The following is a 20,512-nucleotide window of genomic DNA, read 5'->3' on the forward strand; positions in this document are numbered from 1 at the left end:
TCTACATCTATATTCAAAACAGAGAATGTAGTGAACTGGACTTGAATTTAGGGACTACACCATAATGGGTGAACCATGCTGCTTTTACCATTACAAACTACAATAGCTATTTTGTAAACTGAATTGAATAAAAAAAAAGGGATAGTTCAACTTAAAAAAGAAAGTTATTGGTGATTTAAGAAAATGGGCTCTACTTCATATATAAACAAATCCACGCTTTATTTTTGTAAATGAAAGAAATAAATTTATTTGAAGATAAAAGGATTTTCATACAGAAAACTTAAAAAGATCTACAGACATACTAGAAATAAAAGAGTTTTAGCAAGATGTCTGGCTATACGGGCAAAATATATTTCTTGTTGAAATCCTCAAAAATGTTACGTATCAGTTGTCTCCAAATTGCATAAATTTCGCGGAGGGTTCCTCAAGCTAGCGCCGCTGACATTTTAAGCCAGATAATGCTTTGCTGTGGGGGGCGTGTCCTGTGCAGCATAGGGTGCTTGGCCTTACCTCTGGCCTCTACCCACAGATGGTATCAGCACGCATCCCTTCCTTTTGTGAGGACCAAAATGCCCAAAGTGCTCCCAGTGCAGAATCACTGATCCTGTGCAATTACAATCAAAATCTCAAAAGGACTTTAAAAATGGAACCTGGGACTTCCCTGGTGGCGCAGTGGTTGAGAGTCCACCTGCCGATGCAGGGGACGCGGGTTCGTGCCCTGGTCCAGGAAGATCCCACAATGACGCAGAGTGGCTGGGCCCATGGGCCATGGCCGCTGAGCCTGCGCGTCCGGAGCCTGTGCTCCGCAACGGGAGAGACCACAGCAGTGAGAGGCCTGCGTACCACCAAAAAAAAAAAAAAAAAAAAAAAAGGAATCTGATGGGCTGATTCCAAAGTTTATCTGAAAGAATCAAAAGGTCAAGCATATCCAAAACATTTGTGAAGAAGAATATGGCGGAGAGCTTGCCTTTCTATTACAGATAACAAGAATAAAGTAACACTAATCATGGCAGTGTGGTACTGATGCAGGAATAGGTGCACGGCCAACGGAACAAATTATACAGCCCCGAAAACAGACCTGTGCAACTATGTTATCTTAGCGTAACAAATCCTAGAGGAATTAAGGACTTAAAAGTGAAAAAACAAAACTTCAAAAAGCCTTTTAATTTAAAAAAACTAGTTTTGTCTTTCTAATATAGATCCATAAGCATTTCTGTGACTATATATAGTTCTGGGTCTTTTTATGTACATCTATTAGAATTATTAATTTTAATTAAAACAACTAAGTCTCTTATTTTAGAATTAAAGGGAAAATCCAAGTTTATTACAAAAAAACTTTTGGGAATTTCTTTCATTTTGGGATTTCTTTCCATTTCTTTCATTTGTTTTTTTCTTTCTGTATAAATCATTTAAATATTGGATGTCATAGTGAAGCTGTTCACCTGCTATTTTATAAAGCAGACAATCTAACAATTCAATCATGACATTTAGTTACAGGATGAAGTTAAAAGATGATTTTAAGGTTTTGAAAATAATTTTTATTAAAATTATTCTTTTTCCCTGCATTTTATTAACATTCTCTAGATGCAATGCCTTTCTACTTTTTATAATTCTGGCAAACTGTTTAAAGGTTTGTTTCTAACTTGTAGAGTTAGAAATGGAAAAGAATGAGCAGCTCTGGCAGCAACTGAATTACTTATTTTTAATAGTGAAGTTTTAAAAAGTTTCCTCTTTTCGGGACTTCCCTGGTGGCCCAGTGGTAAAGAATCTGCCTTACAATGCAGGGGACACGGGTTCGATCCCTGGTCAGGGAACTAAGATCCCACATGCCGCAGGGCAACTAAGACTGTGTGCCACAACTACTGAGCTTGTGCACCTCAACTAGAGAGCCCGTGTGCCGCAAACTACAGAGCCCACGTGCTCTGGAGCCTGCACGTCACAACTAGAAAGAGAAAACCCACAAGCCACAACTAGAGAGAAACCCGTGAGCCGCAATGAAAAGCCTGCATGCTGTAACAAAAGATCCTGCATGCCTTGATGAAGATCCCATGTGCCGCAACTAAGACCTGACACAACCAAAAATAAATAATAAATCTTTAAAAAGAAGTTTCCTCTTTTTAATTCACTTCTAAGGAATGTCATGAGATGAATATAAACAAAGATTTTTTAAAAATCATGGATTTTGGGCTTCCCTGGTGGCGCAGTGGTTGAGAGTCCGCCTGCCGACGCAGGGGACATGGGTTCGTGCCCCGGTCCGGGAAGATCCCACATACCGCGGAGCGGCTGGGCCCGTGAGCCACGGCCGCTGAGCCTGCGCGTCCGGAGCCTGTGCTCCGCAACGGGAGACACCACAGCAGTGAGAGGCCAGCGAGCCGCAAAAAAAAAAAAAAAAAAATCATGGATTTTGTTAGATTTTCTATCTTATTTGGAATAGATCTGCATCAGAAAGGCAGAACCTGTAGATAATGTAAGTTTACTGTATAAAATTTGCTCTAAACTTTAACTATATGATGTCAAGGGGCCTCCTGAAAATATATAAAGAATTTCAAAAGAATAAAAAAAGACTATAAAATCTCTATTGTAATGTAAAAAATACAGATTTAAGTATGAAATAGAATAAACTAAAATATAAACAAAACACAGGAGTTCAATTTATTTTTTAGATCCAACTATGTGCTTTCAAAAACAAAAAGACATTTTAAACATAAAGACTTAAACAGGTTAAAAGTAAAAGGGTGAAGAAACATACATCATGCATCAGCAAACACAAACCAAAAGAAAGCTGGAGTAGCTATATTAATTTTGAACAAAGTAGGATTAAAAACAAGGAGATTATCAAGAATAAACAGGAACATTATGTAATGATAAAGGGGTTGATTCTCCAAGAAGACATAAACATGTATGTACCTAACAAGACAGCTTCAAAATACATAAGGAGAAATAGACAAATCAATAACTGTAGTTGGAGATCAACGACTTTCTCAATAATTACAGAACAAAGTAGGTGGAACATCAGTAAGGACAAAGACCATTTGAATAGCACTAGCACAACATGACCTAGCTGACATTCACAGAACACCACTTTATCCAATAACAGCAGCACTGTTCTACACAATCACTTAAGATTTTTCAGTAGCTTGGTTTGTTAAGGTAGTATACATTAGGATTAAGAGAACACATCTTTTTTTAATTAATTAATTTTTGGCTGCATTGGGTCTTCGTTGCTGCACGTGGGCTTTCTCTAGTTACGGTGCGAGGGCTTCTCGTTGCGGTGGCTTCTCTTGCTGTGGAGCACAGGCTCTAGGCACCCGGGCTTCAGTAGTTGTGGCACACAGGCTCAGTAGCTGTGGTTCGTGGGCTCTAGACCACAGGCTCAGTAGTTGTGGTGCATGCGCTTAGTTGCTCCATGCCACGTGGGATCTTCCCGGACCAGGGCTTGAACCCGTGTCCCCTGCATTGGCAGGTGGATTCTTAACCACTGCGCCACCAGGGGAGTCCCTCCAGCAGCTTTTAACAACCAGTTTTTTAAAAAAAATATTGTCTTCTGATATACATTTGAATAAACTAGAAAATACTGGAGAGCACTAAACACACTGATAGTTAAGTTCTGTTTTGTTTCATACACACATCCATCTTATATCACAAAGCAGTAAACACATACAAATTTATACATGTATAAACACATTACACATACATGTATTCATGTATATGTATATGTTATGTGTATTCTGGGTCATGACATAAGCCCTTCTAGGAGAGCTTCTTGATTCCTCATATTTCCCAACCCCCAGAGAGAATGAAGCTTTCTTTTTCTGCTATGTTTGTACCATGTTAATGCTTCTGCCAATACTTTAATCCCACATTCGTGTTCCCTATAAAATCATAAACTTTTAACACAGTACCTGCCACAAAGTTGGCACTTGGTGAACATTTATTGAAGGAAACGAGTGAAATCATACTTTTGTCCTTGCTCAACAAATTATTACCTAACCTAGGGTAGTAACAATTTTAGACGCTTTAAATACTACAACACTGATAATATAATAAGCTATCATTTATGATCACTTTGCATGTACCAGGTATTTTTCCTAGCACTTGAAATGTATATCTTATTTAATTCTCATGATCCTTTTAGATATTATTTTTCCCATTTTTAAAATGAAGAAACATTCACAGAGACATTAAATAACTTTTCAGATGTCATACAGTAAGTGGCAGTGATGGAATTCAAAATCCAAACAATTCTGACTCTAGAAAATACATGTATACATTATAAAATGTTAAAAATTTGCTAAAGGTCTAGGAGAAAATTAACTTACTTCAAATAAAAGTCTATAATAACATCATTTAAAAATTCTCCTTCACTTAGACAATGCAGGTCCTCATTAGTAACGGAGATGCCTCCCTTAGCTGGAGGTGGTGGATATACTATCAATCTGTAACAAAATTTTAAAAAATAAGCCAACAAATAAAAATAGGTATGCATATAACCAAAATGTAATAAAACAGAGAAGAAACTTAAGAGTGTTGCAAATGTAAAGGAATCCTCTCACTTTTCTACAGGGCCCATGAAGATGGTGTGGCTCTCTCCAGTTTCCTCATCATCAAAAAACTGGAATTCATGTTTGTTTTTAAGTTGTATTTTAGATTCAAGGGACACCTGGTAAAGAAAATTAAATTATCAATTCACAAAATCAATTTGAAACATTTTCAATAAAAAAAGTACAAGGCAAGAATGCTTTTCAATTTAAAAAGATTAAAAATAAGAAACAGGCAAAACTAGGGTCAACTTTCTTTTTGTCTGTAGCTTCCAGAACAGTGATACTCTTCCAATTTTTGTAACTGGTTTTCCAGTATCCTAAGATCTCAACCATCCATATTAAATTAGATTATGTTAGTAAAATCCAAAGAACAGATAGTGTTTTTTTCTTCTAGGAGTGTAGGCCTACCTAAGCTCAGGGAATCCATGGAATATGGGAGCAGAGGCTCAGGGAACAGAGTCTACTGAGCTTCAGTTCTCCAGAATCAAGGAATCCTTAAAGAAAGAGACTTCCATTGAAATATGAGTCCATCACAGCTGCCTTAGGGCTCCAGCTGCTCTTTTCTTCCTCTGGCATTATCTCCTGTAGCCAATTCTGCAAAAGAAGGGGAATGGTTCCCCTTCCTTCCTCTATTCTTTTCTTCAACCCACTAACTGTGTGAATAGCTCTTTTCTGGTGAAGCCTTGCTCAACTTCACCAATAATATGCCTTGGATAGCCAGCCCTATTTCCAAATTTGTAGGCAGATGAAAGATTTAATATTTCTAATAAATTGTCAGCATTTCTAATAAATTGTCAGCAAACTTCAGTTGCTGTGATAGGTAAGTCATATTGATTAACATTATGTGTTATAGTAGTACTTCAGCCTTCGATTCAGGTAGCTTCAGAGTCACCTACTACATAATCCGTTATTCTAGAATTAGTTGAGAGTCAGAATCAAACGGTATACATTCTTCCTTTCCAAGTTTTCAACCATGTAGGCACACGTTACACATAAATGGACAATACATCAGGGACCAAAATTCCTTTATTTGTACTGAAGCCAATGTCACCACTGGGAACCAACAGCAAATTTAAGAAACAGAGTAACAATCGATTTGAATGTAGCACTGTACGTATATGTATGTTGAGAGTGAGGGAAAAAGAAAACAGGATGAGAGAAAAAAAGGAGACAAAAAGTAAAGATAAGAACAGAATGTGGAAAGGAACTAAAATAAAAATGCTCCTGAGACTTGTACCGATAAAATGCTCCTGAGACTTATACCAATTACAATTTGTGTCACAAATAATCCACCACCATTAATATTTCGACACAAGGTAGTTTACAAATCACATATAAAAGCAAATAATTCTGAAATGGAATTAAAAGGATCTAACTCCAAATGAGCAATATGATAATGAACCACATTTCCCTTTAAAGGTACCATTTAAAATTACATTAAAAACATTAAAAAATGTAATTACATTTTTAATTTTGTTTTCTTTCTGCACACAACTTCCTTTGCTGCTCTCTTCACACGTTCTTGTACAGGCAACAAGTCTGCTATTGGCTTCATCAAAGGGAATTTTCGCAAAAAAATTTGACACATTATTCTTTATACCAATGTCAGTAATGATATTTTCAAATACCATATTTGTCTGAGGATCAAGGCCATTTTGAAAAATTAGAATTATGTATTGTTCTTCCAAATCTGAAAAGAAATCAATATAACTGTAAGTATAAAGGAAAAAAAATAAGTAAACAGATACCAGAAAAAAAGTAACAACTAGTTATTTCCAAGAGTATCACCAGAAATCCTGGTATAAATGTTCAAAACACTGTTTGGCATACAGTGGATATACAATACTAGAATAAAGACCAATGACAGTGTCACCTAACAATGTCACCTAAGTTATTAAAAGAAAGGAACCAGAACACATTACTCTAGCAGCAGCTCAAGAACAAATCTATCCATAGATGTAACTAATTTATTTCATCTAATAGAATCCAAATATATTAGTTTTAAATATATAATCAGTTAACATTTTTGTCAAACACAAATAAGAAATTGCCAAGTGAATTGGTATCTCTAGATTTAACTGTAAAAACTGCTATTCAGGGCTTCCCTGGTGGCGCAGTGGTTGAGAATCTGCCTGCCAATGCAGGGGACACAGGTTTGAGCCCTGGTCTGGGAAGATCCCACATGCCGCGGAGCAACTAGTCCCGTGAGCCACAATTACTGAGCCTGCGAGTCTGGAGCCTGTGCTCCGCAACAAGAGAGGCCGCGATAGTGAGAGGTCGGTGCACCGCGATGAAGAGTGGCCCCCGCTTGCCGCAACTAGAGAAAGCCCTCGCACAGAAACGAAGAACCAACATGGCCATAAATAAATAAATAAATAAATAAAATTTAAAAAACAAAACAAAACAAAACTGCTATTCACTAATGTGCCAACTCTTGCAACTTTAATAGTAGCTATCACTTACTCATCATTAAGTTGAAGCAGCAATTACTGAGGAAAAATATTTTACAACTAATCATGCTATAACCACAAACGTTAGAGGGGAAGGGAAACAAAATGGAGAACCACACTGATTTATTGTAGAGGATTGAAGACCTGTTCGATGAACGTTCAAACTTCCTAATCAGGCTAAGTTTCAAGGTTTCCAGACTGATCGCTGATTTACTGTTAGAACTCCTATCAGTACATTTAGACAAAACAAAACAAACAAACAAAAAACTCATTTTATTCAGATCATACAGTGTTAAAATACAGAGTATATATCTTTTGAATTTTAACCCATTTTGAAAACTTTCTACATGGGTAAACCCGGGTTTTATCTTCAGAACTTCCACTTTCTGTGGACTTTTCCTCACCTATAAAATGAGAGAAGTAATATCTATCTTACAAGGTCACTGTAAGGATTGTAATTAAGATACATCTAAGGTATCTATCAAAGTCGACTCACGTTCTGCTAAACAATGTATTGTATGTATTACTATATTTGCTCTACATAACTTACTTGTTAACTTATTTATTCCTTTACAGTCATTCCGAACTTTATCCTCCATGTTCATCTGCAGTTGCATGCTCAGTTTCTGATAAACTGCTGCAGTCGTCTGAAGAAACACTACTGGTAATTTTCGGACATTACACCACTCACATTTTGTTAGATCAGAGGTATTTAAAGTAATCCCTACAGGTTCCTTTTCTGGTTCTGGAGAAAAACAAATGGAAATGGAAAATAAATCAATTCTTAAGAAGGCAAAATCATGAATGGAGGAAACTGTAAGGAAGTACAATTTTAAAGTTAAGTACATATTTATTATACTCTGTAAACAGTAACTCTAGTGGGAAATGAAGGAAAATCTTTGATCTTAAAGAAGATCTACATTTTTTCCCAGATGGAAAGAGGATTCTAATGAAGCATACTTAAAAAATTAAACATAGCTTTTGTGATGTTGCAGTGTGAAATTACACCATTAAGGTATAATGCCTTTTGTTAAGATGTATGTAATAACTAACCATCTTAATGAATTCTAAGAATATCATTTAATTTTTTATTCCATTGAAGTGTTTTAGTGTAAACAAAGCTTTAGTGAGCAGTAGGATATAAAATAGCTTACCTTCTAGCTGTATCTTGATAAAATCTAAACAAAACTAAAAAATAAGATACGTTAGTAACAATCATAGATTTCTGAAGATTTTGCTACAAACACCCTAAATGACATGTTATTTGGGACTTAGCCCACATAAGGCAGAAAAACTGATCCATGTACTGCATTCCTCTATCTGGCCTTTACAATACTGAGAATGAAGTCAGCCTTTGTTGAAAACATAGTTGGAAATAGATAGTTAGGGACACCAAGTTAAGACATTTAAAATAAAGGCTTTTACAAAATAAGTACAGTGCTGTAGGAAGATTAACCTACCAACAATGTATAGGATACATTAGAAAGAAGAAAAATTACGACTTAGAAGGCAGGTTAAGGAGATTATGTTAAAATTTTAATAGAAAATATACATTTGAATTGGATTGGTGGTAGTAGAGTAATAAGGAGACAGGTATGACAGGTAAGATAAAGGGACTATAGAAAGTCCTTTGGGCTTTATGGACACTGAACTAGTTCAAAACCACAATGCCTCTTGAGTGGCCACTGTAGTCCACTAATCTATTTCTAGGAGTTGCTATGTTACAAGACATTTTTCTGCAGACCACAAAGCTTTTGGATTCTTCTTTCTCTCATACAGTTCTTTAAAATACTCTTTTCATGCATCGAGCTAGCATGAGAATAAAATGATAACACACTGGAGGGTAATTCTAACTCAGTGAGAACAAGCATCTTCCTATGATGAATACGTACTACCTTGAATATTACATCATGATTAAAAAAAATTTTTTATTGGAGTATAATAAATTTTTTACTCAGTAATTTTTATGGTGAGTAGCAATTTACAATTGTTTACATATTCCTAAGCAATTTGAAATCTTGAAATAATTTTAATATTCTATTAAATATTTTAACTTATAAATTTTAAAATATTACATATTAGCCTCAGCCATGAAATTTTGAATCTTATAATTGGTACAGTAAAGAGCTTAGAAGGTACTTACAATTACAGGCTCTATTAATAGTCGGCAGAGTGTTCCTACTCGTATACTTCGACAGTTTAAAATTACGCTATCAAAGGAACTTTGGCAGCTTAAAGATACAGGATCAACTAAAGTTTCTTGAGAAATCACTTTGCGACGTTTTAGAGGTATGTTGATAATAGAATTACCAAACTGAAAAAGGAAAAAAAATTTTCACTTAATAAGTTACTAAAACAAAGCTGCAAACTAAGTAGACATATGCAAAGAAGACCCAACATAAGAAATATAATTATTGGGACTTCCCTGGTGGCACAGTGGTTAAGAATCCTCCTGCCAATGCAGGGGACATGGGTTCAAACCCTGGTCCAGGAATATCCCACATGCTGCAGAGCAACTAAGCCAATGCGTCACAAGTACTGAGCCTGCACTCTAGAGCCCACGAGGCACAACTACTGAGCCCGTGTGCTGCAACTACTGAAGCCTGTGCGCCTAGAGCCCATGCTCCACAACAAGAGAAGCCAGTGCAATGAGACGCCCACACACTCTAACAAAGGGTAGCCCACACTCGCTGCAACTAGAGAAAGACCATGCACAGCAACGAAGACCCAACACAGCCAAAAATAAACAAATAAATATTTTTTTAAAAAGAAATATAATTATCAAGACATAAGACTGATTTTATTTCAACAGTGTTAGATGAAGTAAATATTTATTGATTCTATAACAATAACAGTAAACCCTTCTATTTTATCTTGCTATATTTTATCTGGCTATTAATTGAAATGCCAGTAATAGCACAGCAGTGAGAAATGGTACTCTGGGAATCAGACAGCCTGGGTTCAAAGCACAACTATGCTACCTTTTAATGATCTGATCTTGTAAAACGTAATAACTCCTACTAAAGTTTTGGTTTCCTAAGCTAAAATGTAAGAGTATTTACTCAAATTAATGCATATAAGCAGCTTAGCACTGTGCTTCATGCACAGTAAAATGCTGGATAAAAGTTAGCTAGTAATAGTGGTAGTGGTTGTAGTATTTGGATTAAATTAGCAGCTCTTTAGAAAACATATAATTTAGGAAAATGGTTATTTATTATAAAATGATGCTTCTTTATATATTAAAAAGTGTTAAATGACTTGATCTGTTAAGATTTCACAGTCACTCTCAAATGCAAATTAATCATAATATAAAAATGTATTTTATATAAATATACTTTAAATTAAATGTAATTAAAAGTAAAGTTATTATGTTAAAAACCTTATTATCATCACAAGAATAAAACATGATCTTGATTAAAAACCAAGAGGAAAAAAAAATGTCCACTGCACAAAATAGTCACTACTCCCATTATCCCTCTAGAGACATTTCTGTGATCTATGTCACAGGAAAAAATATGTATTAAAACAAAATGTGATACACACACACATATTTATTTCTGTAAATTGCTTTCTCAGGCTTATTAACAGATTTATCATGAATATTTTCCCAGGTTATTAACAGAAACCTATTAGAGCAGTTTAAAAACTTTTTTTAGCTTTAGAATTATTTCTTCAAATGAGACGTTATCTAGCTCACTAGTAAGTTAGATAATTTAAGAGCTGCTCCAGCTGAATCCATAGTGGAGAGACTGAGTCTAGAACTTGGGCGGTCCACATCCTCCCAAGGGGCCTGTACACTGGCACAGAGGAACCCGTACTATTCAGTGTGTCAGTGTAAAAACTGCTCACAAATTCATGGATATCCACGTTTATTTAACTGAGCCTTCCTATGCTGGACATCTGAGTTCTTTCTGACCTTTCCCCATGACACAATATTCTCTGGCAAGCATTTTTGCAGCTAAATCCTCGAATATACAATTATCACCAAATTGCACACCAGCATAATTATACCAATTTACACAGCCAATATTCCATTCCTCCAAACACTAGCCAAGAAGAAATACTACTATAGTTTAAATTTTTTAGCCATCTAACACTTAAAATATTTTACTTTAATTTCTTTTTTAGTACTTTACTTAAAAAAAAAAACCTCTATTCATACCCTTTACTCATTTTTCTATGGTTTGCTTCTATTTCTTGATTTTTAAGAAATTAAAAATATATAAAGGACCAACTCATACTTTGTCACATACTTCACTATTTTTTCTCATTTGCATTACCTATCAAATTCTGTGGATGGTGTTTTGGTTCACTGTTCTGTATCTTCCATTTAATCAAATATATTCATTTCTTCATTTATTATTCTTGCTTGTACTGAAATGTTTGGAAAGGTATTCCCCAAGATTATATTAAAAATATCAATCTATATTTTTTCTATAATTTTAACTATATTTTATTATAGCTATTTTTTCATTTCTTACAGTTCCTATCTTCATCAAACATGTATGGTTCCATATTTTAATCTATAACTTCTAGAATTCCTGACATATGTACATACACATATAACTTTTTAACATACAAGTTTTTTAAAGTTCTTTTTACAAAAATAAGAAAATATGCATATTTCTGCATCTTGGTATTCTCACTAAGCAGGGCCATGTAGAAATCCTAAGTCATTGATATAGCTCTGATTTTTATTGTCAGTGGCTGCATAACAGTCCATGGTATAGATATAGTTTCTTCAGCCATTTCTATATTAATGGGCAATGATTATGTTTGCTAATAATCATATTTATACATACAGTCTAAGCACTGGAGATAGAGGATTCCTTTGAGATTGAGTCTAGGGAATGAATTACTTGGTCATTCAGTATACCTTTTAAATATTTTAGTAGATGTTTTACATTGCTTTCCCAAAAGGCCATAACAACTTAATTTTTTTTCATCAGCATATAAGGAAAGTACCCTTTGCCTTGGATTGTTGCCAGTAGTACATATTAATCGATTTTGCATTAATTTTGAAAGTCTGTTAAGTACATGGTTATATTTCATTTTCTTTAATATGTACTTTTTCTATAAAAGTTTATTACCTGAATTTTCTCTTCTTATCTATTCCTATCTTCTTTTATTTTTTTTCCTCTAATTTTTAAAAGAGGACTAAATTCTGTCCCTTGGTCTATTATAGATATTAGTGTATGTTATCTGCATTATTACAAATATCCCTTTCTAGATCTATTGTCTATAGACATAATTTCTGTTATCCTTTGCCATCTGAGTATTTTAAAAATTTTATACAGTAAAATATAAAATATAGTAAAACCACAATATTATGGTAAAATACACCCAAGTTAAAATGACCTTTTCCTGCCCACTAGATTATACAAGTATATTTACACTTACATTTCACTTACTATAAGGTTATTGTTGTTTCTTGCTGAACTTTTTACACTTTTAAGCCTTTAAATTTATTTTTGTATGTGTTTTAATGTTCTTTCAAATAATCTTCCAAGTGTTATTTTAAGTCCTACTTCATGACTAATTCATTCTTCTCCTAAGATACTGCCAAATTGTCCTCCCCCCCCAAATATTTACATACCAAAGGAGACTTAATCTGAATAAATGTCAATAAATATGAAAAGTACCTGGTCTTTCATTCTTGCTTTTCTTGGCAAGGTAACTGTATTTAATTCTGAATCTGCTGGAATGCTTCTTAGTTCATGCTCTACTCTACAGGTGTTTTCATTTAGTGCTGCTTCTACTTTTCCCGTGGATGGTGCTGGGGATGAACATGCTGAATCAGCAGGTTGAGGAGAGATGCTTTCTCTTCTGTTAGTCCTATCACTGTCATCATCATCATCATCACTGGACAAAATGACTACAAAGAAAATGTTAAATACTTCAGATATTTCATTCCTGTCAGTTAAAAATGTAAACACATGAACAAAGTGGGAAATATATTTGCTTTCAATCTCCTCCAGATCTGAGATTAATAAAAATTAAGATATAATTCATTCTATCTGATGAAAAGTTAAATTTGGAGAACAATTAGAACTGACATTTTTTTAAACAACATACAAATGTAAAATTGATTCTACAGTCCACCACAATCACCCACACAGAAACACACACAAGTTACAGCAAAAATTAAATGTTTATCAGTAGGTTTATTTCAGAGTTCCAGAAAATCTTAGGTATGAAGATAATCTGCATATCAATTATTCACAAAATAGCACGCATTTTAAATGTGTGTAAAATTGCATGTGACCAAATAATTTTATCTCACACAAGGAATCACTAACATCACAACTGGTCTTTGGGAGAACTTGGACCAGTGCTTAATGCTTAATAAATCTTGTTTAGTAAATGAACGTGGGCAAGACATTATATTAAGGTAATTTGCTCTTCTACCACGTACTCATTATTGAATCTTATCAAACTCATCTCTATATTGTAATTGCACAGAGCCAGCATACTGCACTTGAGTCAAATACTAACTCCTTACCCTGGTTCATAAATTTACGTAATCTGGCCCCACTCTACTTTCTCATACTACTCCATTTTTCCCTCTTTATGTTCCAGGTATACCAGCTTTTTTCTGTTCCTCAAACACCACCACCAGGTATATCGGCATTTTTTCCAGGTATACTGGCATTTTTTCTGTTCCTGTCTGACTGTAATTCCCCTAACACTTTTTTGCATTTTGGTCATCAAATATTAGCTTAAATACCACTTTTTGATTGACCACCCAATCTAAAGTAGCACACAGGTACTTATTCACATCAACTAATTTAAATTTCTGTTGTCTTTTGTTGTGGATGTTTACTTGCTCATTTGTCTCTCCCCACTAATATAAACTGTAAAAGAGCAAAAATACCGCCTTGCTTACTGCTATATTCCCAGCATCTAAAACTGCTTGGCAAAGAAAGTCATGTATTGAACAATGTATAAACTTGTACGAGCAATTTTCTTTTTCCGTATCATACACATAAATGCTTAGTTAATATTTTTTGAGTCATATACAAGTCCCAGAGAGGCATCACCCCTAGCATCACACCATTCATCTTTTTTATTTTGCTATCCAGTCTCAGGAGCAAATGCTAAAGTTGATCTTTTTCAGAACTGGTATTTTATTAACACAAAATCTAACAGGCCAGATTAGAAGGTCCAAGCTGATTTACACACACTTGAAAATTAGGGTCTTGCCACTTACTAGCTATTTGCCTCAGTTCTCCTCTGGATACTGGGGACAATAAAGTCCTATTTCAAAGGACTGTCTTAAGAACAAATGAGTTAATATGTAAAAGGTTTATAGCATAGTGTCTGTCATACGTAAGCTTTAAAAAAGTCCATGAACTGCTTATGTTGTTTATGAAAAGCTAAGCAGAAATACATATTAAATGGTAAGCCTAGTGTTCAACCTACCGTTAATTTTTATTGTGCTTCAGAAACATTAAAACTTCTATAGCTACTCTATCAAAAACTTATTTTAACTAGAGCATGGACTTGAGGATATGGGGAGGGGGAGGGGTAAGCTGTGACAAAGTGAGAGAGTGGCATGGACATATATACACTACCAAACGTAAAACAGAGAGCTAGTGGGAAGCAGCCGCATAGCACAGGGAGATGAGCTCAGTGCTTTGTGACCACCGAGAGGGGTGGGATAGGGAGGGTGGGAGGGAGGGAGACGCAGAGGGAGGAGATGTGGGGATATATGTATACGAATAGCTGATTCACTTTGTTATAAAGCAGAAACTAACACACCATTGTAAAGCAATTATACGCCAATAAAGATGTTAAATAAAAAAAAAAAACTTATTTTAAAGCCCCAATACTGCAACAGATAGAATTGTACTACACAGCTCTTGTTTTATTAACTTAAAATAGAGGTTGTGCTCAATGGCACCATAACTGTAAAGTAAATGGGGAGAGAGTATGCAAAGATGACGACAGTTAAAGAGCTGTTTTCATAGCTGCTTTGATTCTATATAAAACATGGAATATATTCTATATGAATATACGTAAGATTCTGTATCAGGGTCTGCTATGGACTAAATTCTGTCCCTTCAAAATTCCTATGTTGAAGCCCTAATCCCCAATGCAACTACATTTGGAGACAGGGCCTATAAAGAGGTAATAAAGGTTAAATGAGGTCATAAAGGTGAGGCCTTAATTTGAAAGGACTGGTGAAATAGGAAAAAGAGATGACAGAAATCTCCCTCTCCCTCTCTGCGCAAGCACAAAAGAAAGGCCATGTAAATACACAAAAAGAAGGTGGCTATCTGCAAGCCTGGAAGAGAGGCCTCACCTGATGGCACCTTAATCTTGGAGTTGCAGCATCCAGAACTGTGAGACAATAAATCTCTGTTGTTTAAGCCCACTCAGTCTATAGTATTCTGTTATGGCAACCCAAGCTGACTAATATATGGTCTTTGCATTTACATTACAAACTTGTTCCATAGAAATCAGCCTATCTTCCTCCTCACTTCATTCTAGGCAATGTTCAAAAGTTACTCTATCAAGTAACTTTTTCACCTACCTATCTCAAATTCCACCACTTATCTAAAATTGCAAGCTTCTTCACTGTGACACTTGTCACTCTCTATTTCCTGGACCTGCTTCACTTTTCCACATAGAGTTTATCACTACTTGAGACATTGTACATTTTATTATTTGACCACCAAGGACAGAATAAAAGCTTCATAATAATAAAATATTTTAATAGGAATACAAATTTAAGAATGATAAAGTATATAGAGACTTTGCAACTAGAAAAATCTGTTTTTTTAAAATCTACACTTTGGGGCTTCCCTGGTGGCCCAGTGGTTGAGAGTCCGCCTGCCGATGCAGGGGACACGGGTTCGTGCCCCGGTCCAGGAAGATCCCACATGCCGCGGAGCGGCTGGGCCCGTGAGCCATGGCCGCTGAGCCTGCGCGTCCAGAGCCTGTGCTCCACAACGGGAGAGACCACAGCAGTGAGAGGCCCGCGTACCGCAAAAAAAAAAAAAAAAAAAAAAAAAGCAATAGTAATATTATTAATAATAATGTTACTGAATACAGTCAGGATTTCTTTGGAGTTCTGTTTGAACATCAGGGATGTATAGCCACAATATTAATTTAATGTAAATTAATTTGAAATAATTCTGTGTGTTCAAGACACCAACTAGATATATAATTAAGTTCATTGGTTTCATTTTGTTTTTGATTTTATTGTTGTTTTAAATCTCCGACTTAATTTTGTTTTATAATCATGTAAAACATTTACATGGTTCCAAAGTCAAATCTATAAAACAAGGTATATTTGGAGAAATCTAGCATCTATCCCTAACTCCTACACTGTTTCCTACACTTCCAACTAACTTCTTTTTAAAATTAGCTTTTGATATATCTTTTCATTAAAAAAAAAAAACCTATATCCTCCCACCCTTCATAAATAAAGAGTAGCATACTATAAGCTCTGATCTGCACCTTGCTTTATTTACTTGATTACAGATCTTGGAAATCACTCTACACAATATTAAATAAGATCTTTCTTCCCCCCTGTACAGCTACGTACACTATAGTTGATTCAACCAGTTCATGACTGTTTCCAATCTTGTGCCATTTGTTACAAAAAGGACTGCATTTCATATACATGCATATATGTACATGTGACTAAAGATAGGAAAAAAGATTTAGGAGATGAACAAAAGTAGTACGGGAACGAATTTTCAGCTCTACTGAGCTATGCTAGGCACTTCATGTTATTTTTAAATTTACTCCCTCAAGAACCCTATCAGGAAGGAAATATATCCACTTATAGATCAGAGAGATTAAATTAACCGGGTCAAAGTTACAAAATGGGGCATAACTGGCACTTGACCTAAGACTAGGGCCAAGGTCTGTGCCTTTTTTTTTTTTTTAACTATTTAAGATGGATGGAATAAGAACAAAGTCAGTCATATTTTCCAACTACATGGACAGTTTTAATAATCTACCTCAAAACCATGTCACATAATTGACACAAGAAGATACCTTTTAAAATTACAGTTCTGAAATATGCTCATGCTCACATTAAAAATATATGTGAAAAATAACGGATTGATATCAGCAATACTAAAGGGAGTAAAATACTTACTTGGATCATTTAGGTCTGACAGGCTTGTTTTCCTCTCTTTCAGGCTTGTGATTTTGGCTACTTTTGCCCTAGGTAAAATGACTTTCCCATTAGTCTGTGAATTATTCTGTCCACTATCATCACAACTCACAATAATATCAACTGGAACCTTTCCCACACTGTTGCCATAAAACTTCTTGGCTGGTAATGTTGTGTTTTGTGACTTCTGTCCTCCAGAATTCTGATGAATTGATGTTCTTAATAATCCAGCAGATTCATTCAAAGTTACAGCTTGTCTGCAATTTCTTTGCAAATCCTTAGGAAAAGGAATACCACAACTTTGGCATTTGGTCTGGTTTTCTTTTTCTTTTCCACATTTTGGACAATATCCACACTGTTTAGAAACCTTAAATTCCAAAAAATAAAAAATAAGGAAAGAAACAAAAGACTTTGGCATTTTATTTCAACATCATGGAACAACAACAACAGTAATCTCAAAATTAAATCTCCTACTTCCCATCATCATCACTATGGCTACCACAAAACCCTGAATGTTATTTGAGATTTAGCATCAGAATGCTGGAAGGAATGTTCAAACCATCTAGTCCAGCAGTCTTCAAATTGGACTATGTATATTCCTCAAGGGTTACATAAAGATTTTCTAAGGCATACAGGACATATATAATCTCAAGGGAATCAACATCTAGATCCTCAATTCACACATGTAACCTTTCCAAAAACTGATTTGATTATGCTTCTCATGTCAAAGCACCACCTGCCACAATTGTTCTTCTCATACTTAAAAGCAAAAAAAAAAAGAACACTAAACCCATCTTCCATTTGAAATATTACAAGGGTGCACTGCCTTGCGGTATAAAAATCACCAAACCAAGCAGGATAATTTTAAATGTTGGAAAAATGAATCAATTCTAAGTTCTGATTAACAAAAACTTTTACAAGATATTTATTTCTAAGACAGTACTTCAAAAATATTTTAAGGAAGGAAGGCCTAATCTAGGCCTCTTACAATTGTTATATCATTAAAAAATGTTTTTTGACAGTAGAGTGTCATGTAATTTTGAAGCATATAACATAGAAGGAGTTCAAGGTACTTGGTGATATTACTGTAATAAAACTCTTTCCATACTCATGTACCTATTTATGTGAACAAGGTTCTGTAGCACTTATGTCTATAAGAAGGAAAATAAATATACAAATAATGCAAATGGTTGACCACGTCCTACTGTACCAGAAAGGGAAACCCATAAACAACAGAGCAGTCCCTATCTACATACTACACTCTAATCCTCTAAAAAATTATCTAAACCCCATTATTTTCATGATGAGCACAGACATATTTCCACCTCTAGCTAGGTTTAAAAAATATCATGGTACACTCAAAAAAGTTTAAATACGTTCATTTATGTGGGAGCTAGACCCCCATTTGCCACAGTGGGGATCAGCTATGTATGAGCTAACTCTGCCTTTTAAGAATCGAGGATATGATCAAGCTGGGTTCAGCCTGTCTCCAATACTTTATTGTCTATAATAAAGGACATATTTCAGTAAAAAGAACCCCATGGAAAAGCAATACTTTCACATATTTTCTTTTATAAAATTGATACAGAAACAGAAAAAACACTTCTCTATTAAAATTTTTAATATTAAAATATAGAAGGAAATATATCATGAGCTATTATCATATGCCTTCCATCAGCTAAGAAACATGTATCTTAGAACTGTTTGCAACAATTAGGAGTAAAATGCAGATCAGCTGAACCAAACATGATATTAAATTTTTCATGATAAAAACTAGAGATTAAGAATTTTATCAACCTAGTGACCTAAAAACTAGAATCTCAATAATGCTCAATTACTTTTAGTAAAGTAGTAAATTTTCCTAACAATTGTATGTTAAGTATAATTTCTTTTGGGAAACAAAGATTAATTAAAGTGTCATTTCCTCCCTTTTGGTCAGTGGAAGACTTACAAAATAAAATAAATCCAAATTACATATCACATAGTTATCTGCCAGTCTCTACACAATAATAACCAACTATACTTAATAAGAAAGAGCCTGCCTTTGATGAGACACCACTGAGATAATGTCATACTGTGTAAATATTCTGAACTTTTTATAGTCTCATTAAATACCAAAGACCTTGTTTTCTTACAAGCAGTACATAGTGTGAAATTTCAGACTACACATGGAAAGAAAAACCACTAATCTTATTCAAGAATTTAAAGTTACGTACAGGATGGCACCAATCTATTCTTTATCTCCACTAAGAAAAGCATAAGTAGCATGAGAGTAAACATAAAAGGGAAGAAAATATATATTAGATGTTAAAAAAAAAATTCTGAGGTTTTTAGCTTGCATGCCTAATGGAGAAAGGATGATGTGTCTGGGAAGGAGCTTTCTTCCTCTCTCCTCCTTTCCCTGGGTCAAGCAGTGGTCCAAGCACTGTGGGGAAGGCCAGTATGTCCCAAGCCGACCTTAGGCTGGCATGTCAGAGGACTGGGCACGTAAAAAGCACCGGAGCAGATAAGTAAATACACTGGAGACGATGGGAGACAGGTTTCTCACTGTCAGAGAAGGCAGTTACAAACATGCAACATACAAAAGGCTAAAGTAAACACTGTGGTGTTGGACTAGAAATGGAATTGTCAATGTAAACTCGTAGATTTTAATAAGTACTGAATATTAACACATACGCACACAAATATTTCCTAGTTCAGTCGCTGAGAGGGCCTATAAATGTGACACCCAGTAGCAATGAGCACAACTATTGACCAAATATCTTCCCTCCACTTATAGAAACAATGGCTCCTTGGGAGAAATGCATGACTAGGGCTGATGCAGAGAAAATACAAAGAAGTCTAGACCATCTGGTTATACCATAAAGTAAGTACTCAAATAATGATGGCAATATGTCAAAAAGAAACAGTAGCCAGCTTGAAGAACTTTCCATGGGCCAAGTCTGGGACAGTTTGAGCATCAAAATGAAAAATGATAGTTATGGAGTATAACCGTTTTGTGTAAAATAAGAATCTATGTGTCTAAGCTGATAAAAACAGAAAAATATATAAGTAAACGTGGGATAAGAAAAAACTCTTATTAATAAATGAGTATAGGGACTTTCCTGGTGGCGCAGTGGTTAAGAATCTGCCTGCCAATGCAGGAGACCCAGGTTCAAGCTCTGGTCTGGGAAGATCCCACATGCCGTGGAGCAACTAAGCCCATGTGCCACAACTACTGAGCCCATGATCTAGAGCTGGCAAGCCACAACTACTGAGCCTGTGCTGCAACTACTGAAGCCCACATGCTTCAACTACTGAAGCCCGTGTGCCTAGAGCCCGTGCTCCACAACAGGAGAAGCCACGGCAATGAGAAGCCCACTCGCCACAACTAGAGAAAGCCCATCCAC

The 20,512-nt window shown here is 35.2% G+C and overlaps 1 protein-coding gene across 8 annotated transcripts in view; it reads right to left on the minus strand.

Moving 5' to 3' along the window:
- The window catches only part of SENP6 (SUMO specific peptidase 6), a 103,106-nt gene that overhangs the window by 22,300 nt on the left and 60,294 nt on the right, over positions 1 to 20,512 (minus strand). For all 8 annotated transcript variants that reach the window (XM_060030333.1, XM_060030332.1, XM_060030335.1 and 5 more), the window contains 8 exons: positions 17,106 to 17,490; positions 12,634 to 12,866; positions 9,135 to 9,305; positions 8,146 to 8,179; positions 7,542 to 7,736; positions 6,005 to 6,231; positions 4,554 to 4,660; positions 4,320 to 4,436 (listed from right to left, as the gene is read on the minus strand). In XM_060030333.1, coding sequence (XP_059886316.1) covers positions 4,320 to 4,436; positions 4,554 to 4,660; positions 6,005 to 6,231; positions 7,542 to 7,736; positions 8,146 to 8,179; positions 9,135 to 9,305; positions 12,634 to 12,866; positions 17,106 to 17,490 — 1,469 coding nt within the window. The remainder of the gene's footprint in view (positions 1 to 4,319; positions 4,437 to 4,553; positions 4,661 to 6,004; positions 6,232 to 7,541; positions 7,737 to 8,145; positions 8,180 to 9,134; positions 9,306 to 12,633; positions 12,867 to 17,105; positions 17,491 to 20,512) is intronic.

The sequence above is a fragment of the Delphinus delphis genome, chromosome 14 (assembly GCF_949987515.2).
Source record: "Delphinus delphis chromosome 14, mDelDel1.2, whole genome shotgun sequence".
Classification (NCBI taxonomy): Eukaryota; Metazoa; Chordata; class Mammalia; order Artiodactyla; family Delphinidae; genus Delphinus; species Delphinus delphis.